The sequence below is a fragment of the Ammospiza caudacuta genome, chromosome 6 (assembly GCF_027887145.1).
Source record: "Ammospiza caudacuta isolate bAmmCau1 chromosome 6, bAmmCau1.pri, whole genome shotgun sequence".
NCBI lineage: Eukaryota > Metazoa > Chordata > Aves > Passeriformes > Passerellidae > Ammospiza > Ammospiza caudacuta.
The window spans coordinates 17393676-17418948 of record NC_080598.1 but is presented as its reverse complement, the minus strand read 5'-3'; the positions used below and the strand labels follow the sequence as shown (position 1 = coordinate 17418948).

Here is a 25273-nt window from a genome sequence, read left to right as displayed (position 1 = left end):
TACGGCACACTCTGGGAGACCTCCAGTCCACAGCAACTCCGTGCTGGCAGCACTGATGGGCATAAGCTGAGACACTCGTACAGAAACACTCACAGTCACCACCCTGGCTACAGCCACAAGTGTCTGTCAGGCAGTTGGAGTAAAACCAGGTGACATCAATCTGGAAATGAAAACATCGCTTATCAAAAACACTCCCACAGGAGCTGCCAGCCAACACCTCGACACAAAGCTGCGGCTCTTCCAAAGGGCAACATATCCAACTTGGAAGAACTAAAGATTTCACTCTCAATGCTTCCTGGAACATGAGAAAAAAATGTTTATAGGGACACACCATAAAATCTTGTCCAGCCCTTCACAACACAATTAAATCAATGACTCATTAAGAACAGGCGCATTAAGATACTGATGTGGGCTTGTGTTTCGCAATATTTAAGTCCTAATAAACTGTGAAAAATGTTTATGAAATTAAAGAAAATTTAAAGGAACACAGATACACATAAATGTAAGAAATCAAAGTAGATGGAAAGCTCTTCTTTATGTGCAAGTAGTTCATATTCTCTTCATATGATCAGGCAATTTCACACAAGAATTTGTCATTTTTCCTTACAGTATCTTCAAGTCTTGTCTTAAGTGACAAAATTTCAAAGAAAACTGCCAATGGTAATTTTCTTACTGAAATGTTACACATTGTACATGGATTTGCATTTGAGTAAGTTTGCTAGAACTGAGTTTTTCCCACCTGACACTGCCCATCCAATACATTTGTTTATATATGCATGAAAAACGGGCGTGCCATGCAACACATTTCATGAAAAGCAAGTGGTTATTCTTACACAAGTAATATTTGTGATTAAAAATAAAATATCCCAAATTAGGTGTATTTTTGTCATCATTAATAACAAAGAGCTTCATATTGAAGAGCAACATTTCTCTCTGTCGCTATGTTCGATGTCACTTGTTTATATACAGGACTACAACTCACCACTGGGTGGCAAGCTTCAAATGCTTCACTTAGCAGGATCCCACATTCCTTCTTGGCAAATGGCTCTCTAAGGAGGTTCAAACTGCATGGATTTCGAATGTCAGGGCTGTCAACACACTAAACCGGGAAGCAAAATGAAGGTGAGAAATTTTTCACAACCACTTTGTGTTTTGAACTTGCAAATCAGATTTTTGTGCTTTTTAATTTTTAAGGAAGATGGAAAATGTGAAACAAATGCATCATTTAAGAAACTAAAGCAGGACTAAGATATAGAGTTAAAAGCTAATGCTAATGAAGAAGAAATGGAAAATGACACTATTTGAAGAAATATTCCACTGAAGGCAGCACAAAAACACACACACACACCTATGGGTCTAATCGAGGTACCATAGAGGCACATAGAATTTTTTTTCTTTCCATTTCTATGGCTGCACAGTAAAATGCTTCCCAGCTATGAAAAATCAGCTAAACTTTCAACACACTCTAAAGCAAACTCAACATTCTTCCATTATACAGAAATCCCACTACTTTATTGTTCAAATGTAATTAAAAACATTCAAAATATTGTTACAGCATTTTTCTCTACTCCGTAAACACTCTGCAGCAAAAAAATTAATTTTGTTTCTTTTCTTTAGCAGCTCATGGCATCTTTAAGAACCACTGATATTGTCATTTGTATTGCTGCCTGACTGGTTCTTTCAGCAATGAACTTCTGATTTTATTCAAGATTAATTTTATTGTATAACAGCAAAAAAAGTACTAGCAAAATATATTAGTAAGCACATTCTCTTTTTCCATGTACCTCTACAGCTGTCCAACTGTTTCCAAACTCTTGTGCATTTGTTAATTCAAAATTATCTGGAGTCCTCAGTTCATTTACTGTCTTCAAATCAAAATTTCCACACAATCCAGTCAATTCTCCCTGAGGGAAAAAAATATATATACATACACATATACACATATTTATAAAAACATATTTTCACAAGATGAAATCCTGTCAGTCATAATCATTTTCACAACTTGCATCTTCAGCTGTTTAATTATAAATTTGTCATATTTTGATCCTTTTTCAGCTAAATTTCTGTCAAAAGAATTCAGCTTTTCAGTCAGAAGAATTCAGTAACAAAGCTATGGAGGATATTTTATTTTGGCAATGTCATTATTTTGCCTTTTCAGTTATGTACCCCCAAGCATTTAAAAAAGGAGATGACCTTTTTGTTAATCAAAGGGAGCTGTTAGCCAGTTATGTGTATTTTTAAGCCTCAGCAAAATAGCATCTGCTTCAGTCATATAAGGAATGAGTACTGAAGGAAAACTTCGTCCCAAAGATATTTCTCTCTGTTGTTATAGCAGTTATACAGAAAACAGTAACTAAAAATATAATAAATGAGAATGAATACTTTCATTGACAAGGTAGCTGAGTGCTTCTTTAATTTATTTCTGACAGTCTATTCTCTGAAGAATTATGTCTTATTTAACAAGTTTTACATAAACACCTCAAAGAAATGGTAATAAGAGTGTGGACTTCCACCTACCTGCCACTGATGCCCCATCTGCACATGAACAGTTGTCCTCTGATCCCAAAGAATGGTAATATGTTCATCAGGAAAGTGAACAACAGTGAAAAATCCAGCTTTCCATAACTGCATTTTTTGTAGGCCATCTATGTAACTAGATAAGCTCTGTTCAAAATAAAACAAGGGAGCTTATAATGGAAATAATATCTTCATAAAATGTTCGCTTGACAGAAACAAAACATCTAAATGAAATTAACAACATGGTTCTCTGACACGTCCAAAAAAAGACAGAAGGCCACAGAGGGGAAAAATGTTTAAGCAAAAGGGGCCTGGATTTTGGATGTATTGTATTTTTATGATTTTCTAATTTTAAAAGTTGATTTTACATCAAATTTATAAGATGGGTAATGGACTGAAGATTAGAATGTTAATAATTCGTCTGGGAGGTAGATGACTAGTCTCAAGGCTCCTGATTATAATTTTCACTTAGTTATAAGTAATTCTGTCACAGTCACATGCTTTTTTTGAATATGGATAGGTAAAAAGGATGCATGAAGCAGCCTCTGGAAATTAGGAATTGTCCAAATTTGTCCCTAGATCACAATCTTGTTGACAGCATTTTTCTCTCAATCCACTAACAATCAGATTGCAACTTATTTGTAGCATGGGCTAATATGCCTGGTTTAACTGCACAATATCTCAAACTTCCTTTCTACAGTCAGTCTATAAATAGTAAATAGTACTACTTATACTATAATTACTAATATACTAAAATACTAAACAATGACAGAATAGAGTTTGCAGTTTGGCCAAAACACAAATAAAATCCAGGCTGTGGAGGATACATTCCACAGGGGCTGCAATTTGTTGGGATTTTTTAACTGTACAGACATATTCCTCCTATACATTCCAGACCTGACTAAGCTCTTAGTTCTAGTACAATTAATAGCAAAACTCCCACTGACTTCAAAACACTTGTATTTGTCCTAAGATATTAAACAGGTAATAAATCTAAAGAAAAGAGCTACAGTTATCTCCTCCAACATTTTTGTTAAATACAGACAAGATTTTGTTTAAGGTTTCCACTGAAAAATTCAGATGTGATTAGCATTCACTGTAAATATATTTACACCTCTGCTACTGAAGTGGCACAGTAAGTTTTTGGTTATGAAAGGAAGAAACACCCAGAGAAGTGCATATTCTGCTTTTTGATCAGCAGTAAGAAATGAAACTTACTGGATTCCCAGTTTCATCATCAAATACTAAAAGAGATTTTCCAACATTAATGAAAATGTTTTTTCTGCAAATGATTCCAGTACTAAAGCAGTCAACATTCTCTATAACGATAGAAAGACTGGTTGAAGAAGTCCCCTGAAGAAAAAAAAAGTCAGTTTTTAAATACATTAATATATTGTTATAGAATTCAATTAGCAGAAACCTCAGAGCATGTTTATGTTATGTATGATTCAAAGTCTAAACAATGCCAAAAATGAAAAAAACAGGATGTAGGACTCAATAAAATGCACAGAGAGGAAGTAAGCACGACAGTAGATTTTAACAACAAGTTTTAAACCAAATTTTAGGGAGGTTTTGCACAGAAGTCTCACCTTGACCAGGTGAACCTTACAAGTTCCCACAAAGTCAAAGGTGAGCCCATCGAAGGTGCGGTAGTGCCGGTCCCCGTACGCCGTGCACATGGACGGGCAAGGCTGGAAGGTGCACTGGAAGGATCCGTGCTGGCAAACGCTGAAAAATGCACCACCAATTATGGGAATATCAGCTGCAAGCCCAGACAAATGATTACAGCTATTGCACTGAGAAGCAAAGAAAGAAAAGCTGTGCAAGTGTGAGGAGCGGGGACAGAAGCATTCTGAAATGTTGGCTAGAAGCAGGACGTGTCAATTAATTCTCTGGGGAAAAAAACATCTAAGTTTACTCTTCCATGAGAATTGAAAGGCTCCAGAATAGACAGGCACCACAAAAATTCTCAAAAATCCCCAAAATACAACCAAGAAAATCAACAAAACAAAAAACCCAGTGCAATGTGATACAATTTATTCTGTAGTGCACACCAATAACATGCCACAAGGAGCCTTGTGTTTCAGCTTGTCACCACACATTTATTTGTACAAGCAGAATCTTAGAGTCAAAAAGTAGCATGTCCTATTACTAGAGTCTGCATGCATTCTCTGCTTGAATGAGAATTTCACAGAATTACCAAGGAAACATTTCAGTAGCACTATTTGGGTGCTTAGGTTCCTTAAAAGAGCCATGCTGTTGGACTTACTCTTTTTCCGGATGTCATCACCCCCAAACACCAGCCTAAGAATTTAGGGGCTTCTAGAACAGTTCAAGTTATGTCTATAGCCACCTTAAACATCAAAGGGTTTTCATCACACATCTACAGAACAACTGTTCAGCCCTTGCTGAATTCCCTTTGCAGCATAAGAGAAGAAGTGGATTCTTTTTGCATAATAGGAAGGAGGCTTTGAAGCATTGGATATTATGCCTCTTTCTGAATCATCCTCTTGCTGTTGGGATTCATAAAATTAGAGGGTTTTGAGAAAGTGGTAAAAAAGGCAGGCCTCAGACAGCAGACTTGTGAACACTGCTAATACAGCAAAAAGTTTTCTAAGCAGTAGAGCAGACGTGAGAAATAGAACAATAAGCGCTTGTGACTTGCCCTTACAGGTTGCAACAAGTTTATTTACTGTATATCTTTAGAAGGTTAGAATGAGTCTCTGTGCTTCGTCTCTCATAAACAAGCCATTGTGTTAGAAAATAAGTCCCTATTGTGTTAGCTACCATTACATGTGTTTCGTATGATTGGATAGAATTATTGTCAATATGTTTTGCTCTATGTGTGATTAGCTGAAACCTAGGCTGAGATGGCTTTATGCTACCCTGTAATGTGACATTTCCTTGGCATTCCATTTGAATCAGAGAGCTATGAACATACTGTCTCCATTGTCCTAACAGTGTACTGAGACTGATGTGTGAAATAAACAGCACGACACTGATTTGGATTGTCCCGTTCTGTTCGTGTCTGTAAATAGTTGCCGGCTTGGCAAAATCTTGCCATCTAAATAACATTTTCAGAGATAAGAGTTTTATAAATAATGGATAGAATTTCATTTCCTGTATCCATGAGCAATCATTACAACATCATTACTGTGTTCCCAAATGACCCAGACACAAATTTTCCTTGATAAAGACAGCAAAGCTGGTGCCTTGGCATAGCTTTAGTATAGGTCTCTTTATAAATATAGGTTAAACTAAATACAGCATGTGATATAACTTTGGCACATGCCTAAGTTTACTTTTAAAAAAACCTACTTTTAATTTACTCATTAAACGAATGCTGAATATATTACAGCTAAAGTCTTAATGTGACTTACAGAAATACTGGATAAATCTCCAACATTTGTCCCTCATATACTGAAGTAGGAGGTAATAGGAAGTTTTCTCTCAGTATAAATTTTTAATAGTGTAACTTTTCCCTTCATATTTCTATCACAGTGCCAGTACACCACTTTTTTCAGAAAGGCAGCAAATATCTAGAAAACCTAGGCAGCTCCAGCTACTGGTAGCATCAGGTTTCCTCCAGTTCCCTTAGCAATTAACTTGCACCTACATGGAGCTACTGTCCAGGTTTTCCTAGACCCTGCTTTTCCCATCACTGATTTGTTCCACTACTTGCATTTTGCCTCTCTACATGTATCAATACACTAAGCAGATGGCTAAAATAAGTTAAAAATACACGTGAGAAGTGTTTGCTGTACCAAAGCACAAGGAAATAGCAGCAGGACTTGCTAACTGCAGTCATTTCAGAATAGCAGCAAAGGAAGGAACCTCATCAAGCTGATGGAAAGAGAGGCAAACAGAAAAAATTGTTTGGATTGGAAGACTAAATGCTGCTTCTCATGTTCTCCTGAGACATTAGGTTTTAGTTTCACTCATGGCCTATTCAAATCTCCATACGCTGATGCCTTAAGGGTCTCCAATGTGCAGAAACATTGCTTAGCATGTAGAGCCCAGGGAGATGCTTTTCTTTTTATTCAGGAACACACTGACAGACAGAAGGAAGGGATTAAGAGGTATACAATGTCTTTGAAGTCCTCTACACCAGTATTTCATACTAAGTGAACTAATATTTCATACTAAGTGAACTAACATTTAGTTATCAGAATCTAGAGAGCCCTAGCTGGAAAAGCTGAGCTATCAGAATCTTCTAAACTTCAAATAGCTTTTTATACAGCGAATTTCCAAGAAGTATTTGTTAAAGAACACAAGAGGCCCAATTCAGCAGCCCACAGAGAGTGACCAGGAGTTGCTCAATGGACTCAGCATGATGACAGCAGACCAGCACATCTACTTGCAGAAGCCCATCTTACCTGGCACAGCACCTCATCAAAACATTGCTCTGATAGCCTCAGCATTAGAACATTCTGTGTTTAATGTTGCCACTACATGCTAAATATTTCAGGTACTTGCACTGAAAACAAAATTCGGGAAACCGAGAGCCACAGGTCAGTCAGACCCCACAGATTGGGTTGAAAGCTCCTGCCAGTTCACAGGTAGTTTTGCCAAATTATGAAGTTAGTTTGTTCATCGTGTCATCATTCAATACATAAATCATATCAACATTTAGGTTGGTAATACTACACCAAGTATGAGTAAGATATTTATTGTCAACACACACCAATTCAATGCACCAGCCCCACTATAGGATGACTTCTACGAGTGCCTAAGTGTGTTTGTTTGTACAGAAGCACTCTCATGCTTTGCACCTTCTCCTTAACACATCTAATACACCCTTGCACATCCTCTCAGCAGACTCAGATTTTATATGCTTTGTATCATGTAGAGCTTCTCGCAAGCTCCCCTCCATTTGCGAGCAACAGGTTGTCTAAAATCCAATATCACTTAATCTGTCTCTGCGTCTGGATATGGAAGACTACAAAACTCATGACAACATTAACGATTTGCATGAATTAATGAGCCTGGCCTCAGGGAAAGAAAAAAAAAAAGAAAAGGCTAAATATCCAGTGTCTTTCTGCCTGCATTGCTGCTGCCTTTGGTGAAGTCTCATACAGGTTAGATGGGATAAATTAATTCTCCCTGATGCAAGCAATCCCACACCAGGTCCAAATGGAGAGGCCTTTGGAAACAAGGGGTGAACAACCCGGGTCGCTTTACCTGCCTGCCCAGTGGAGATGCCTTGTAAGTCGCTTCACCAGTCCACCAAAGGGCTACAAATCTCTTCTAGAGCAGCTACTGAGGACCTGACGAGAGGCAGAGGAAGGCAGTCAGCACAAGGCTGCAGGGGGCACGACATCCAGACAAGGCAGAGCCTGGTGCTGATGGGATGAGCCTTCCCTGGGCCGGGCTGCCCTGAGCTGTAGGGCCAGGAGCAGCAGGGGACACCAGTTAAATGCTCCTGGAAATCTACAAGGAGGGCACAAAAACAGGGAGCTGCTCTGCTGGGAACCTGGAGGCTACACCTCTACCACAGCATCATGTGCTCGGCAGTACAGCTGGTGTTTCTGAGGCTCTGGTAAGACACACAGCACTGCTTAGTGCCAGCCTGCAACATTCAGCCTTGGCCAGAGACCACCATTAAATGAGCTTGTTTCAGCATCAGGTAGGTGGTGTGTATTTTTACACTCCTGTGAAGCTTATTAAAATGGCAGTAAAGCACATCCTACTGAGAGTGCTCGAGGAAACCTAGCAGGGTGTGTGCTGCATTTACAACGCTGGATAGCAAAAGGAAAAGGGAATTGGTGTCTGTGTATGTTGAAATGATCCTATCAACCCTTTCCTATTGGAATTCTCCCTCTGAACCCTGATTGATTCATCAGTTATCCACACACGCAAAATCAGTGACCCATCTGTCAGTTTCTTTGCTCAGTTCTCCCCTTAGTTTAACATAGTAGTGGATGCAGATTTAAGGACACAGAGCTACATTCTGGTCGCTAGACAGCTCAGATTCAGTGCTAAATGTGAAAATGAATAAGTAAAAAGCTTTCCAAAATGTCACTCAGGTGTAATACTTAAGGGATTTTACCTGTACTTTAGGAATTCTAGCCATGACCTTGAAAATAGCCAACAAAATAAAAACTCTAAATCGAGATTTTTAAAGACTAAAAAGATGCCAAATCACCATTATTTTGTTATATAAAGCACTTTGAAAAAACAAAGCCTGAACCAGTTTTAATAGTTCTTTGAACAAATGTAAAAATGAAGTCAAAGTAGATAATCTGCTGTGAAATTTATGATCAAAACACATGAAGGAAAAATAATCAATCTACAAATACACAACTAAAATGAACTCATATAGTTCCCCACTTACCATGTATGGCAGGCAGAAATGACTTTGTCACCTGGAAAATATTCCTTTCCTTTCCATGAGCATGGACATTCATCTGCATCCAAGCACATATCCCCATGTTTCACAAGACTATAAAAAAAAGCAAAACAAATACTCATTCAGCAGCAGCACAGCTGGTACCCAGACACAAAAATATTTTCCTAAACTTGAAAGTTACTGCCTATTTTGTTATTGAGACACAAATAATATTTAAAGTCTTTTGAAACTGAAAAGGCACCATTTTGTTAATAACTGTGTGTGAGCAATTTGGTATCTTCCTTTCACATGTACCTGAATATTTTATCTTTATTAGATGCTAGCACTTTGGGTACAAACCCTCTAAGACTGACTCATGAATATACAAATTTTAAGGTCAGGGAAACTATAAATTTCTAGAAATTCTCTAAATTTCACCAAATTTCTCGTAACTCAGCCAAATAAACTGCATTTGACTGAAGCCAAGAGATGTCGGAGCCATCACAGCCCTTTGTTCTAGTGGTATGCACTCCTACTCTCCAAAATCAGGGCATATTTAGTCATAAATATTTAAGAGGATATTTAAGAGGCATATTTAAGAGGATTTCTTCTTGCCCTCCTATTCTTTCCTTTCATTGAATTAAAAGAGTTTTATTTTACTCCAGTTTTTCTATAGCTGTAGTTACACCTCTTGCTCCATGAATAATTTAATATCAAAAGAGCTATCCTGGCTACATGTAATTATTGTATTAATATTTATTTCTGCACCCTTATGCAAGCAGAAATATTACAGTCATCTACAGGAAAGCAATTACAAATATACTTTATTTTAGTGGCAGAAGTATCCTCACAGTCTTTAAAGGAAATTTTCATTATATTATAGCAAACCATATGCATAGCTGTTTACAGTTTGACTAATGCTGTGAATTGGTGTTTATACAGAACTCCTACACAAGCAGATAAAAATGGAAAACTACTGAAGAAAAAAAGTGAAAAAGATACTTGTTATAGGAAAATAACAGAGGAATTCTTGCCCAGAAAGACTAACTAAAGCAACCAGTCCTAACTTAAAGTAATATATTTGAGGCTTTTTGAAAATATTCAGAAAATCTGAAATTAGAAAAAGAGACAAAGAGAGAACTCAAGCAGATTCTACAAATAAAGGTCATTAAATACACCAGAAGCACTGATTTCTTTTATTAAATAATCTATCATTTCACTGAGCCCAGGAAAGTTGCATTTCTCCCAAAAACCAATTCACTTTATCACAAATACTGCCATGGTATTGGATAAGCAAAGCAATATCACTATGGGACCTGAGGGTCCAATAACAGATAGAACAGCTGTGATGACAAATCCATCTCTCAAATGAAAGCTGTGAAACTTTAACTCCTGACAAGCTGCAGCAGTGTCCTTCACTCCAACTGCTGCAGCTCCAAAGTTGTTTTGATCCTGCCCCAATCCCTACAACACAAGAAGCCAGAGCAGCTACCATGCCAGTTCCATAGTGAAAGGATTCCTTACAGCCACCATGCAGTCTAGGATTATCCTTGTTTCTAATGTCTGAAATGTACTTGTATTGACAAATAAACAGTCTCTTCAAATGGTACTTTTGGGCAGATAATTTATTTTTTTCTTCAAGGTAAGTTTGTTTGGAATCCCAGTACACCTCTGTAGTAATAAAAATTTTGTACAGGTTTTTCTGTGTTCCTAACAGATTCATTGCTCCCGATGTTTAGCACTCTCATTTGGGCAAGATATGGCACTATGGATAAGATGTGATAAGTGTGAGGCACATGCATGACAAACAGGGTAACAATGTTTTGTTTCCCTGCTATCCAAAAGGAAACATTTCATCATTGAATTTATCACGGGAAATTCTATTAGCTCATATTAATGAGCTGGTAATTTGTATTTTACAAATTACATTGTACAAATTAGTAATTCGTATTTGACTTAGACTCTTCTTCAGTGTGTTATGTATCAGACAGAAATTTACATCTCTGTGAGGCTTATTAATGGGAACATGGAGAACACCATAAACCCTCCTCCCCCCTTAAAACTGAAAAACTGTAATTTTCCTCCAGGGTAGGTGAAGTGTTTGTAATCCATACTTATTTCAAGCATTGTGTCAACTTGGAGACAATCAACTGTGAGACTGAAATTCCCACTGGTTTAAAGCTGCTCAGAGCTGAACAGGGCACATTCAGACACAAAGAGATCACACTGACAAGGTAACACTAAATGCAGGTTTTTCCTCATGTTATTACACTGAATTAAAAAAAAAAAAAAAAAAAAGTGGTAACAGCTTTCTCTCTTGTAAGGCCAAGCAAATGGATAGATTTCAATGATCTAAGAATTCAGCACAAATACTCTACAGAGAGGCCTTGCACAGCTCCTCTTTGAAGTATCAGACATTTTTCTTGACACCTATACTTACTGTCCAGCCTACAATGGAACTGCGAAGACACAAGGATGACTATCCCACTTCACCCTGCTGAACATTCACTTTCTTTATTATCTCATTATTATCTTGAGCTTTCTGCATTCACACACACAGAAGTATATAAATAATCTTGGTAAAGGCATCATTAGAAGTAATGTCACCTGTGACTCAAACACTTTATTTCTGCAAAAATAACAAATCTGAACTAAAACAATAAAAATATTTTAAAAAAAATCACTCTCCCAGGTTCCAACAACTTCAACAGTCTGTGTCTTGCACAAGCTCCTTCCCCTTTCTTCTGCAAAAGCCTACCATCAACTGATTTATGCACCCACAAGTACTTTTGCTGCAACATTAAATTTACTCTCTGAAGGTTTCACAGATCATCCTACAAAGGTCTGTAATTTAAGCTTTAAGGGAAGCAAAAAATGAACAAAACAATCAGCAGGGGGCATTTGACTTGTCTAACCAGAAAACAAGGTAAACTTTGAGAGAAAAATCCAACATTAGTAACATTACTGTAGCGTATAATGCCTTCCTTAGGGTTCACTCACTGTCTAGACCAGGAGAGGTAATATATTCTGGCTGTTTTCTTTTTTGTTTGGGGAACTTCTTAAAATCTCTTCCTCTTTCCCCTGGTTTATTATACCAAGATATTAAGTAATTCTGTAGAATGCTTGGAAGGTTTTCATTATTCTCACTGTACCTTTCCATCTTTCTGCATTAACACATTATTTTGATGCTTGAAGTGAGAGTTTCTTTTGAAGCTTCACCCTGGATTGGAAACATTCCTGCAGTCAGCTCTATCACCAGCACCACAATTTTAGAAATTAGCTCTGAACATAATGGAAGTGTTCCTTTGAACTAAGTGACATAGTTCAATATTTCTCTTAAAAACAAGCCAGAAAGCAGAAGGCCATATGAAAAGATGCTCCAGAACCTGAATGATACTACTGAAGATCTACTTTGAATTAAAATACAGGGAGGAAAAAAAATAGGTATATATTTGCAGGTATAAACTAGAAAGTGGGAAACCAAGAAACTTTATAAGAACTGAAAGAGCAAATAAGGAACCCAAAAACACATTAAGGAAATTTGCAAGTCTGCAAAGCAGAAAAGGATGGGAAAGAACTGGATTGTCTTGCAAGGGCACTGCAATAGATGTTTTCTTTGGAAATGAGCTCCTGCGCTTGTAGCACGCTGTGTCTACTGCCATCAGAAGTAGAAACCAGCATAAAATCTAGTGTGGATAAATATTGGCTCCTGAAACACCCAAACACAGGAACACTGATGCAGTCCTTTTAAGAGAATTGCATTTTCCTGAGAAAATATTCAAGTGCATAGCCATGATGGTATCCCCATGGGGTTAACCCTTATTTGCCTGAAAAACATGAAATCTCGACAGGCCTCTCCAAAGTCCTGCCTAAACAAGAAGATTAAAAATACTTAGCTAGATAACAGCAGCAGGGCCATCCAGAAGAGTGAGGCTTGGACAGAAAACAGGTTCTATTTTCAGACCGATAATAACAGTAAATTCTGAGTTTAAACTGAGGAGCAGTACGTCTTCTGAAAAATTATACTAAACACACACCAAAAGCACAGTATTTTTATTTAATCTAAGGAGACTTATTTTAAGACATAACATGGTAAATGTAATTATATTAATAAAGAGTAGTTTTCTAAAAATATTTGAAACTCATCTGTATTCTTCCCATTTTAATTCTTCATTAATATGGTTGTTTGTCCATAGGCACATTTATAAGACAACAACATTGTTTTCTCTGTGAAAATTAGAAAGTTATGAGTTCTCTTTTTATAAATAAAACCTTCCAAGAATGCATCTCAGCTTGTTATGTGTCACTTGATACATACCACAGAAATACAATGATAACTGAGAAAGATTTAGAAGGCAAATCTGGCATTATATTCATTAGCTACAAAACTTCATTATAATTACAGGATATTACAGCTTTGAATTTACTAACTCTTCATTAATCTATTTTATGGGAGCAATAACTGATGAAAAAAAGGGAGAGCCAAAAAATTCTAATTCTATTAAATTTCCTCAATTTCAGTGAAGTCAAGTTTTTAGCACAAAAGATATTCTTCTGTCATAAATAATAAATTGTCTCCAGAGTGTGGAGGTGGGAGAAATGTACATTTAGGAAAAACAAAAACAGTCCTAAGAAAAAAATTTTCAGGCATTTTGCTTAAAAAGTGGCCCACAGTTATAAACAATTAAACATTTGGTGCAAGGAAAAAAGAAAACTTCAATACAGTTGCATTGTGTTCTTGAGATTCAAACACCAACAGGCCATAAAAAATAAATACACACTTGGAATTATGGAGCACATTATGTTCTTAGTTATTCTAAAGTGGTGTTGCTTTATTTTCAAGATCAGTCTGTTCACACTAAATAAAATATTGAGTTGGGTACTGGATGTTGCTGAACAGTGAGAAATTAAGTGACCTGGATGTACAGATAACCACTGATGGCACCCAGCTGAGAATTAACTTTTTATTCCCTTGCAGTACTGATATTGAGAGCGAAGTTTTAAAAAAGTCACCGAAACAAGGAGAAAATTAGAGGCAGTTTTATGAACATGATTAGGAAGAGAAGTTTGGCTACGATTTAGAGTTCAAATAAAAGTCATGAAAATTTTGAAAATGAAGTTTTCTCTGCAAAGTTAGCAGAGACTGCTTGATCTAGGTTTATTGTTTAGTGGTTGGTTTAACATAGCTTTACAGAAGGAACAAAAACATAAAAAGGCAAAAATTATGAAGATATAATAGGCAGATGTAACAGAAGCAAAAACATGACTAATTGCATTTGGGACGATATGTATTTTAAGCTATTGACATAATTCTCAGAATTTGTGTTTATTATTCATATTTTGAGCCTGGTGAGCCTTGTTTTTGCAGCAAGATGGAATTACTATGAAATAGACATAGAAATTGCTAAATATTTCAGCTAATGGAAATAGGAATGGATAACATGATCCAAAATAAATACTAATGTATGTCATTAAACAATCTGAGTCAGTCCACATAAAAGCAACTGAATTCAAAAATCTGACAGGGCTCTTGTTAGAATCATAAAACCACTTAGGTTGGAAAGTACCTCTAAGCTAATTAACTCCAACCAATGTAATACCCTCACAAAACTATTTCTGTTGCAAATATAGCACTAGTTTTATGCTGTACATGCCACAAAGTAGAGATCAGTTAAATCCAACTCATGCCGCAGTCAAAGGGTAAAATGCTGTCAAAGAGGGAAGTGGGAAAACACAAGTAATTCCTTCAGGAAAGTGACTGCTTGTCTTGACAGCAACACTAAGAGCAGGCTGTAAGCCACAAGGAACAGAAGCTGTTTTGGAGATCATTGCTGGTCTGACTGGAGACCAGGGAAAACCAATGGAAAAGGAGAAGCACAAACCAGCATAGGCCCATTTGGAGCAAACATGTCATACAGCACCCACAAATGTAGGAAGGTACCACTGTCTATTCCCCTCTTTTTCCTTTACTGTCTTTTCTCCTTGTTTCTTCTGCAGTCTGATTAAGGATCCTGTCTCCATGTCAAATCATGCACATTTGGTATAGTCAAGGAGGAAAAATAATTTGATTCATAGAAATTCTGAAGCAGAAAATGTAATTCAAATATTGTACTTGAAAAAATATGCACTGAAAGTGTATTACTTATATTTTTGAAATGCAACATATAAATATATAACGTTTCCCTTTAAATGGTGACAGATGAAAACCAGTAGGAAAAAACATAAATAAAGTCTTAAAGATTACTTAATATGTCAGGCAAAGTAGGGTGAATCAATATTAGGAAGTGAGTTCCAGGAGAATTAATGTCCAATTTCAACAGCTTCTAAAATAGATGTAAAGTATATAATCAATTTTTGTACCATAAAAACTGTAAGCCATAGAATTACCTCCTGTAAATTTAGATATTTACTTAAGCATGGTTACTTGCATCTGATTTGCTGGCTGTAGAGGAAAAAGAATGAAGCACAGTTGCACTGTGAGCACAAAAAAAGAAGGAATCCTAGAAGTAGTGAAGTATTTGAAAGAATATTTCAGCTTTCAGATGCTAGGAAAATGGACTGCAAAACAAAAATATTGCCCCCTCGAAATCTTAACACCTGTTCTGTGAAAAGATGTGCCTTTTGTTAAGTACCTTTCAGGGTATCACTGCAGAATAATCACCCCACTAAACAGATGAGGGAAGGTCCTTCTGCCTCAAAAAATTTTATCTTCCAACATCCCTACAAACAGGTTTCTTAGTGATGACACATTCACTTCACTCAGTTTTAAAATTATTTTACCTAAATCAACTAATCAAACACATTAAACTGATGTCATTGCTACTTAAATCAGTTTAGCTTACATGTAATGAATCAAGATAAACTGATGCAAGATCTCGAACAGGAACAAAAGCATGAATAAGGCAATGAAACTTATTATTTCAGGTAAAGGACTAATGTTAAGATCAAAGAAATTCCATGGCTGTGTTACCCTTTTAAAGTGGACAATGTTACCTCAGTTTTCTATTTCACCACTAAGAACTGATAGCCTAGAAAAGGGATTTCCAAGTTGCATAAATTGCCAGTGCTTTTGAATCCTGCACTGCTTGAGAGGACATGAACACAGGATGAGGTACTGTACAAAGGTGATGGTATTCCACCCATTTTTCTCCTCCAAAAATTTAATTAAAAACTTTTCATTACTGTATTGTACTGGCTCTAAGTTGCTGAATCTGCAGCATGAATAATTGTAGGGTGAATTCAGTGACTGACTTAAAACATCAGGGCTCTTCATACCCAACTTCTATCAAATGCATCTCTTACTAAAATTGCTAAAAAAGTAGGATTCATTATCTAAATTTAAAAAAAATCTGCGTAGTTAATACATAGCACAAGTCTCTCACTTTTCCAAAAGCACACCAGAAAACCACACACCTTTAGGATCATCCTAATTTTTCCTAAAGCAACCTCAAATAAAAACAAATTTATAAGCAATATAGGACCACTAGAGCTGAATATTTAAAAGATATCAGTTTTGACAAGTTTCTAAGTGACTTAAATTTCTACTTCATCAGTACAGACTGACATTCCTAATTCAAACCTCAGGCTTACATCACTGTCTCAAAGTTCTGCCTTTTAGCAGCACCAAGGGTAAAGTCCTGAAACACAAAAAAGTCTCTTTGCACATTCTCAAAAAAACCCCAACCCAAACAAACAAAACAACCAACAACACAAAAGCAAATAATTTTGTTCTAGTAACTCTACAGGCAATACACTGTAGAAAAGAATACAGTTTGTTAAAATTACAATAAAGACAAATCATCTTAGTTTTTATTTTTGTCCCTAGGAAATCATAACACTTTGCCTCTTACACCCATAAAACTGTATTATCAGAGTTTTGGGGTCACCAACACTTGACACTGAGTCTTCCGATGCTAAAAACAAGTAATTATTTACACTCTAGACCTAAATTCCACCAGGAAGTAGTAGAGATGACAAGCTCAGAGGTTATGCACAGCAAAATAGCAGAGAATAAACTTTTTATATGATCTGAGCTGCCAGCCATATAGTGCTGCTGAAGGTAGCCTTGAAGTATGCCAGCCTGGTCCAAGAGGGTGAATTTGTGCAATTCTGAAAATATCTGCCTCCAGTTAATTCCACAGTCTACCTAAGCGCTTTTCAATATGGTACCATACTGTGAGTTCCATTAATTACAGGTTCCACTTCATATCAAACACCTCACATGACATGTTTCTGAATATTAAAGTAAAATACCAAAATCCCGAGCAGCAATATTTTATCATGAGATGGAAATATCTACACATCCCTCAGTATGAGTGCACAGACTTCAGCTGAGCTATTTCAACAGTTGAAATTATTTCAGAGTTATAACACCAAAAAAACTTCAGGCTATGTGCTTAACAAATTAAATTCCATGAAGACTAACATAATTTAAACACAGTATTGTAATTTTTATAATTGAAATTCTCTCAACAATAGAGTGCTTGATTCCACAACAGCTCATCTGTATATTATCAGCATAAATCCCCAAGACTTAAGAGATTCTTATGAGGGAAAAAATACTAAAAATTATGCCTATGAATGAATAAACTTATCTCCCTCAGCCAAATATTGAAATAAGATGTTAGATATTTGAAAAAAAATCTAGATAAACATAATTCTATTGTAACAGAACAGATTGAATAAAATCATTTCAATGCCTTTTCTCTATTCTTGTTTTTTGATCACATTACTATGAAGTATTTAACTCCACTTGTCTCTTGGTTTAGCATTTATTATCACTTTAACAGCCAGTACCATGGGGTAAGCCTTCACAAGCTTGATGCTCAGCCTTTGAGATCTCAAATTGTCCAAGTAGAATTAATTACTCAATCATGTTTGTGCAGCAAAAGACGCAAATCTGTCTGTACTCACCCTGGTGGGCAGACACAGCCTGACACACAGGGAAGGTGTGTTGAGAAAGTGAGGTTCAGCAGCTGATTCTCACAAGTCCTCTCTCTGCTGAGCTCAGGATCCACTTGTGGATTACTGCAGTTAATATAAATCTGTCCAACTGGGCAGCTGTGGGCTGGGGGAAAATGGACAAATGCTTCAGCCTTCACACCTGAAATTCTGTGTTCTGTAAATGTGTGCAATAAGGATTTGTAACACAGAGAATATATCATTCAGCAATACTAGTAGCATTCAGTTGCCTCTCCATATTATTTGGGGCAAAGCTATCCTTTTGTTTCCCTACTGAAGGTCTGCTGTTTATCATGCAGCTAAGCTCATCTGCATTAGCAAGAAAAAAAATAGTATTTTAAAGTACTGGGGGAAACAGGATTTTCAGATTTAACAGTATTTTGAACAGTTAGGTTGGTGCAAAGCAGGAGCATTACTTTTCAACACACAAATAGAATCCCTTCTCAGAAATTAATTTGTACACATAGCACTATCTATCTTTGAGACTGGAGGAAATTTATTCACTGGGCTTGAAGCATCGTTTCCCTCTCCCTCCACTCACCTATTATGTTGTTATCACAGTTCATTACTCCATCCCTGCAATGGCTGCAATAGAAATACACAAAAATGTACTGAGAGCCAGGAACAGCTAAAACATATTAATATATTCTATTTAGTAATGCAGAATAAGCCAATAGAAAATAATTTTATAAATGTTTGCACTGAACATTATAACCATCGATAAAGCATTGCCTTAACTCATGAAGACCATTAGTTAAACTCCAACCTTTTGCTTTATACATTATGTTATTAGGAGTTAAGATGCATGGGCTGACAAAAAAATATGTACATGAACATGCCCCCATACTGCTCCCCAGAAGACATTTCCCCTGCATGAAACAGTTCAAAGCTGCATAAACCTCAACCTAACAGGATACTGTGTGTAGGGAAGAACTGAGAAAACTAACACTGTCTGCTCCTTTCTAATTTGGGCCAAAATAGCCCTGTACTTTTCTAAAATGGTAGCAGCTCCTATTGCAGCTCATTGTCAGGGAAAACTGTAGCAGTGCTGGCTGAGTTTGAGGTCCTGGTCATCACTAAAGAAGCTGAGGCCATGAAATCCAGCACTATTTTCCCATTCTTTTGCAATAGCTAAAAGAATTAGGATCCCCAGGACTCTTCTGGCTGGTCAGCAGATTCAGAATCAAATTCTGTGTGGGCTACAGCCTCCCTGTGAACATATATGGAGTTGTGTATGGACCCCAAAGTCCTGCAGGAAAAGCACTCATGGACTGCACAGTATCACTGAGGGAAGAGGAAAAGGAGTACCAAAGGCAACTGAGAGGGAGGCAACTCAAAGGCTGATATAACATCAATGAAAATATTTCAAAGAACTTGTTGAAAGCAACAGAGCAGAAAAGCTGTTCCATAGATAAGAAATTCCAGTTTGAAAGTGGGAAGTTCCAAACAGGAAGCAATTGAGAAGAATAAAGCATGGGGAGAAGAAAATTAAGATCCTAATTGTTTCGAAGACAAAGCGACAGATAAAAAGAACGCTTCATCACAGAGCATTTTTTCCAGTTCATCCACACATTTATTCCTACAGGATTCCTAATGCATTGCTTGGCATAAGGCAATTCACAGGAGCTGACAGTCTGTACTTGTTGTCATCTTATTGCAGGGGCTCCATACTGTTGTCTCCTTATGGCAAAAGTTTCATACCTTCTTGGTGTTTTCTCGTGGTCAGCTCCTCAGAGCACTGACTCTTTCTCCTTCCCAAAGCAGCCACTGACCCCAGTTCCCCTCTCACCCACCCCACTCTTTTATAGCACTCTTCTTCTCACTGCTTACAGCTGTGGCCTGGTAAAGTCAGGCCTGTTCCTAATCCTTGCTAATTGGCCCAGCTGCAACTCCTTAGGGGTAACATTACTTTCTACACTAGCTTTATTTTCTTATATTCTATCCCTCTACACATACTTCTGCATTTGAAAGCCTTTCCTCTCAACAGATCTGTATATAGCCTTATCAAAAAAACACCTCAAGTAAAAATTGCAGCTAGATAGGAGACACAGATCTGTAATTCCAGCTAAAATCCTAGTAGTTATAAACCAGTAGATTAATTTTATTAGCAGACAAGCTGCCAGATCCCAAGCAATTGCACTGAAATTAACATGAAGAGCATTTTTGTCTACAGCAATTTTTTAAAAAACTACATTCGTGGATGATCACATGATTTACATTCAACCATATATCCATCAGATGGGTCAGCAAAATTAGCTGAACTAGACCTTTGAGAAGGAGGATTAAAGATTCACAAGAAGAAGCATCTTCTCTTGGCTGCCAGGGCTGTTTGGCACATTCTGTAAACAAAAACACATTGGGAGGGCAGGCAACAGTGCACCCAGCCTTTGCAGGGCCTCATATGCATCATGGGCTGCCTGGCACACTCCAGGGAATCTGCCCTAAGGTAAAAAATTAAGCTAACTTGGTGATGTCTTCATCAATTTATAACAGTCAGTATTTATGGACTGCTGACAAGAATGAGAAGGCGTTTGTGTGTGCTCACTAAGTGTCCCCATTGCAACAGGAGTCTGACAACCCCAATCTCTAATTTGGCCTTTGTAACAAGTACTACACTGATCTGTCACAGACAATTTGGTCTGCTCTGCTTTTAATTAAGCGCTGTAACAACTGATACAGGCAGTCAGAGCTCAGATGTTATTTCTGAAAGATTTTTATCTACAGAGCTTGTCATCCACATTACTTAATCTTCTCCAGACAGAAATAACTGCTGAAAAGGATGCAGCAGGCAGGAGCCAGGAGCACCTAACAAACTTTCTTCTTTAATGTCAGGACAGCAATGATGCAAATGGAAGAGCAAGAGGACAAGAACAAATGCCAAATGTAAGGAACCATAACAGAGATGCTTATTTATCATTGGCTGCAGCGGACCATTTTTTGTGTCGTTTGTTAGTTGATAAAGGCCACACTGCTCTTTTGCAATGGTTCTATACTAGTGGAAGACAGGTTCTGAATAATGCTTCATAAATGGATTTAGAATCTGGTAAAGGGAAGGAGAATAGCAATAAGATCTTTGGACAGTCAGGAAACTGTGCTTTTCTGAAGCTCTCCAGATTAGTATGATATAAGAATTATTGTGGCTTTTCTTTCTGTTTTGAGCTTCAATATATTGCATTACAAAGCACAGCAGCCCGGAAAGCCTAAGTTCTAAAGGACTTTTGTCAAACACAGAAAACTGGTCTATTCTGTAGGTTTCATTTAAAATTACTAAAACAACTGAAAGAAAACCCAACAAACTAGCTAAAATTATTTCAAAGAGCTCTTAAAAAGATGACAATTTAATTTTGTGAAAACACAATTGTTTATCTCACCATTTGCCTAAAGATGTCATGACATTTTCTCCTGGGGGATAGTCAATTCCTTGAAAAAAACATGGGCATTCATTTCTGGAATAGAGGAAAAACATGTAACTGATTAACCCAAACTGAAAAAACAAGATAAAATTCCCATTAAATTGCTGTTCAAATTTCAGTTGCTGTGTTGTTTTTTGTGTGGTTTTTTTGGTTAGCGGGGAGTTTCCTGCTTGTTCAGGGTTTTTGTTTAAATGCAAGCAATTGATCTCAATACTGCTGTATAACTCAAGCCCATTTCAAACTAAATTAGTAGGAAAATGGAAGCTTATGTTTTCTATCTCTTATGTGCCAAAAACCAGACCAAGTAACAACTAGCGCTGATGATGTTCACTGAGTGTCCATGTTATAGAAAAGCTATTTCTGATCACACAGACATCCAGTTCTATATAATTCTAAGAGGGTCTAAGAGACCCTGTCAAGTTTACAGATGCCTATCATCTACAAGGGTACAAGTTAATTAGCTTTCCGCTCTGACTTGCAAATCTGGTGGTCTGAAGCCACACAGTGAGCGTGGCCATCAGAACTGCAACTTTACCCACCGCTGCACGCATCGCTCCGTCCTGGCATCCAAATACATTCCAGAAGGACAAGCACAGCCTTCAACGCAGTCACTGCTGCATGTCTCTGGCACAGACAGCGCTTGGCAGGTCCTGCCACAGGTAGATACACAAGTACTGTACTCCTTTGTGTCTTCACATGAAAGAGCTGTCCAAACGAAACAAATCTCTCAAATTACACTGCAAGAGACTCAAGGACCTCCCAACAGTCTTCTGATAAACATCTCCCTTCTTTTGTTCCCAATCACATTAAATTCCACTAAAATTGCTATCTTGGCACTATGCTGTGTAAACTACACAGATGTAAATCCACAGTAATAACAAGAGCAATGAGTCTGTGCAGGTAATCCAGATTTACACTGTGGAAACCGAACAGATGAAGCCTTTTTGCCTCTAACTCTGAAAGAACTTGCCATTCGTGCATGGGCTTTTGGAAATGCACAGCACCTTAAAAGAGCTTTGCAGATGTTGCACAATAACATATTAAATTTTCTTTTATATATATATCTATATATATAAATATCTGTCTCTCATAAAGCTCTACTAAAAAAACACTGAAGCTCTTGAAATAAAAACAGATGAATATATTTTAAGTGCTACAAGCATGACTTTTTAAATATACTGTGAGAAAACTATATTTGTTTCCAGAAAAGTAAAATAAAATGAAGTGGCTTGAGTGACTCAATCGTAAGTGGACACAGCCATTCAAGCCCTAATAATTGCAAACAAGGCAGTCTTTTCAGATATACATACAGATATCCCAGCTTAAGATGGTTAAGCTGGACTAAATTAATTCTCTTTATCGTGCATTAAAACACAGATAATTACATGATGTGATGACAAGTGCTAAATGCTAAGCTCTTGAATACTCCTTAGAAAAGATTCTCAGACTTTTTAATAGAGCCAGACCTACATCAGGGGTATCAATTTCAGATGGTTTGAAAGGGTTTCCAATTTTATATTTTTTTTCAAATGTATGTGAGGGCCCAACATGCCCTATCAATATCTTTTCCATCACTAAAATCTAATATAAACTACAGAATTTAATATTATCCTTTGCTTGTGAGGATTTATGGAGTAGTAACAGACATCACCTTTATCTATAAAGATACATATAGTCTATAATGTTCTATTCATTTTAAACTAAATAACAACACCAAGTTTCAACACTTGCTTCTGCACTTTGTCTATTTCAGCGTCACTGACAGTAAGAGAATAAGCAGAGATTGTCAGACAGCAGAAGTAGACAAAACCAACTAAAATTGCTTAATACTTAATTCTTAACACTTCATTCTTTATCTTGTTCATTTAAAGAATTAGATAAACCTAGCATCTACAAGGAAAAGTAATCCATGCAGTTCAGGAATAATATTTATATAAGATATGCAATGCCATATAATAAGGACTGACATATTTTGAGTTCTGTACACATTTGAAGCCTGCTGACAACTTTAAAAATATTTGTAATATTTCATAAATCAAAGAACTGCAGAAAAGGAAGAATTTGTACCAGTGTTTTTAGAGGATTCTATCTTGACAGAAAATTCTTTTTAAAAAAAGAACCTTGCCCTGCATGCAAAAGTTCGTGTAAAAATTAATCCTTTTCTCATTTAAAAGACTGGATTGATTTAATTTTATTTGCTGATTGTCTCTAAAGTCCTCAGGCAATAATTATTTAAGTCTAGAAGTGACAGGAAACTCACCACAATCTGGGACAGCTCCTCTGAAATCTATTACAATTCCAAACCTTCGGCAGTGATGAGTGTAATGGGCCAGAGCAGAGCAAAAACAAGTCTGTCCACATTTGCAAGTGTCTCTTCTGCACTGCTCAAAATAGGGAACAGGACTCAAATAGGGGTAGCATGGAGCAAAAAGATCTTTCGTAAGGATGCTACAAGCTTCCGCTGCATAAGAGGCTACACAAATAACAGATTAAAAACTGTTTCAGTGAGGGAGTTTAAAGAGACTTGGAACAAAAAGTGTCTTCTACACAATGCAACCAATCATGGTTATTTACTACTGCCACATAAATATTTTTGTCTTTGTTACCTACACAGCTGTTCAGAAGGACTAACATTCCTGTCCCAATGTGTTACCAACAATGCAGCTTATTAGCACTGCACATGGTGTACTCAAGAGACAAGTGATGTTGTAGCAGGAGACATGACAATTCCCTAGCACTGCTGAAATCACAGGGGAAACCTTAATAATCTACCTCTGTGTCTTTACAAGTGTTTAGTGTGAATACAAGAAGTGGTAGAAATTGTGAAATAGATATAACTGATGACTTAGTGACCATCTGTGGTCCTCATAGCATCAGTCACCTGCATGTTATCCCAGCTGGATAGTCCCTTTCTAATTCTATAGGCTGGCAATGTGTAAGCATCCTTCTCATTCTCTTCCATAGTAGACAACTAAATCAAGTATTTACTTTTTTCAGTATTCTCAAAAATGAATGCTGCAATAGTTTTGAGTCTCCATCTTAACTAGCAGCATCACCAACACAAGACATCCTAGCATCTTTTAATGCATGTCTAATTTACCACAGTGTAACTGCAAACCAGAAATAAAAATGAGGTATTTCAAACGCCTCCGCAAGTACTACAAAATCCTCAAATTACACAATGTGAGTTCTTAAGGGATTGAACTCAGCTGCCTCTATACTACCCTAGGTACTAATTTCTTTCATGGGTAGGTCTGGTTATTTCTGTACCTGATCCAGCTAGGAAAATGGGCACAGGTGTACTAAGCAGAAATGCATTTGTCAGTGAGAATCTGCCCTGGCTGCCCACCTGCCTGCAGATGAACATCACATGGATCCACCTGTGAGCTGTCATGCTCAAGAACACACCCAGATGAAGTCTTCCAAGAGTTTCCAAACAGCTCTGGAGTGCTTTCTGTTACTCCAACAGGAGATCTTCCACAAAACAGAAGTCAGTCAGAAAAAGTACAGTGAATTTGCAGGATGATCTCAGTTCTTACACCCTCTGATTCAAGCCCCTCTTTCACCATTTCATATTCTCATTCACTCATCTATAAAACTGTAAGTTTCAGGACTCCTTTGTTAGCAGGTAGAGGCTCAGAAAAAAAAATATCCTCTAGGGACTTTTTAAGGAAGAAATGACCAAATCAGACCAAGTTTCATTTTTATAAGAAAGCAGGGAGCATCACTGTCCTGATAGTTTGAACTCCCTTATTTGTCTTTTTGGCTCCTTAGTGATATCTGATCCATTTTTAATCTCTCCTCTACCTTTAGCTTCCTGTCTGTTGCTGACTTCCCAAGCCCTTTATTCCTTGTAGGAAAGACAAAAGAAAAGAAACCCAAACCTCCAAAAATATAACTGCAAATGCAATTGAACAGATACCTGTGAAACCTAGGAAATAGAAGCTGAGCAATAAAGACTTTGATCAAAATAACCAAGGCACAGTAATGTCATACAGAAAGAATGATCAGAACTGTGCATTTAAATACGGAACATTATATTTGAGGGAAAATA

General features: G+C 37.1%; 1 protein-coding gene across 1 annotated transcript in view; it reads right to left on the bottom strand.

The window, feature by feature from the left end:
- The window catches only part of OTOG (otogelin), a 92415-nt gene that overhangs the window by 41273 nt on the left and 25869 nt on the right, over positions 1–25273 (bottom strand). The window contains exons 18-30 of the mRNA XM_058806859.1: positions 24569–24693; positions 23480–23692; positions 21759–21924; positions 21178–21252; positions 18348–18391; positions 17759–17912; positions 8852–8959; positions 4107–4245; positions 3736–3870; positions 2518–2664; positions 1785–1904; positions 983–1099; positions 4–160 (exon numbers count right to left, since the gene is read on the bottom strand). Coding sequence (XP_058662842.1) covers positions 4–160; positions 983–1099; positions 1785–1904; positions 2518–2664; positions 3736–3870; positions 4107–4245; positions 8852–8959; positions 17759–17912; positions 18348–18391; positions 21178–21252; positions 21759–21924; positions 23480–23692; positions 24569–24693 — 1700 coding nt within the window. The remainder of the gene's footprint in view (positions 1–3; positions 161–982; positions 1100–1784; positions 1905–2517; positions 2665–3735; positions 3871–4106; positions 4246–8851; positions 8960–17758; positions 17913–18347; positions 18392–21177; positions 21253–21758; positions 21925–23479; positions 23693–24568; positions 24694–25273) is intronic.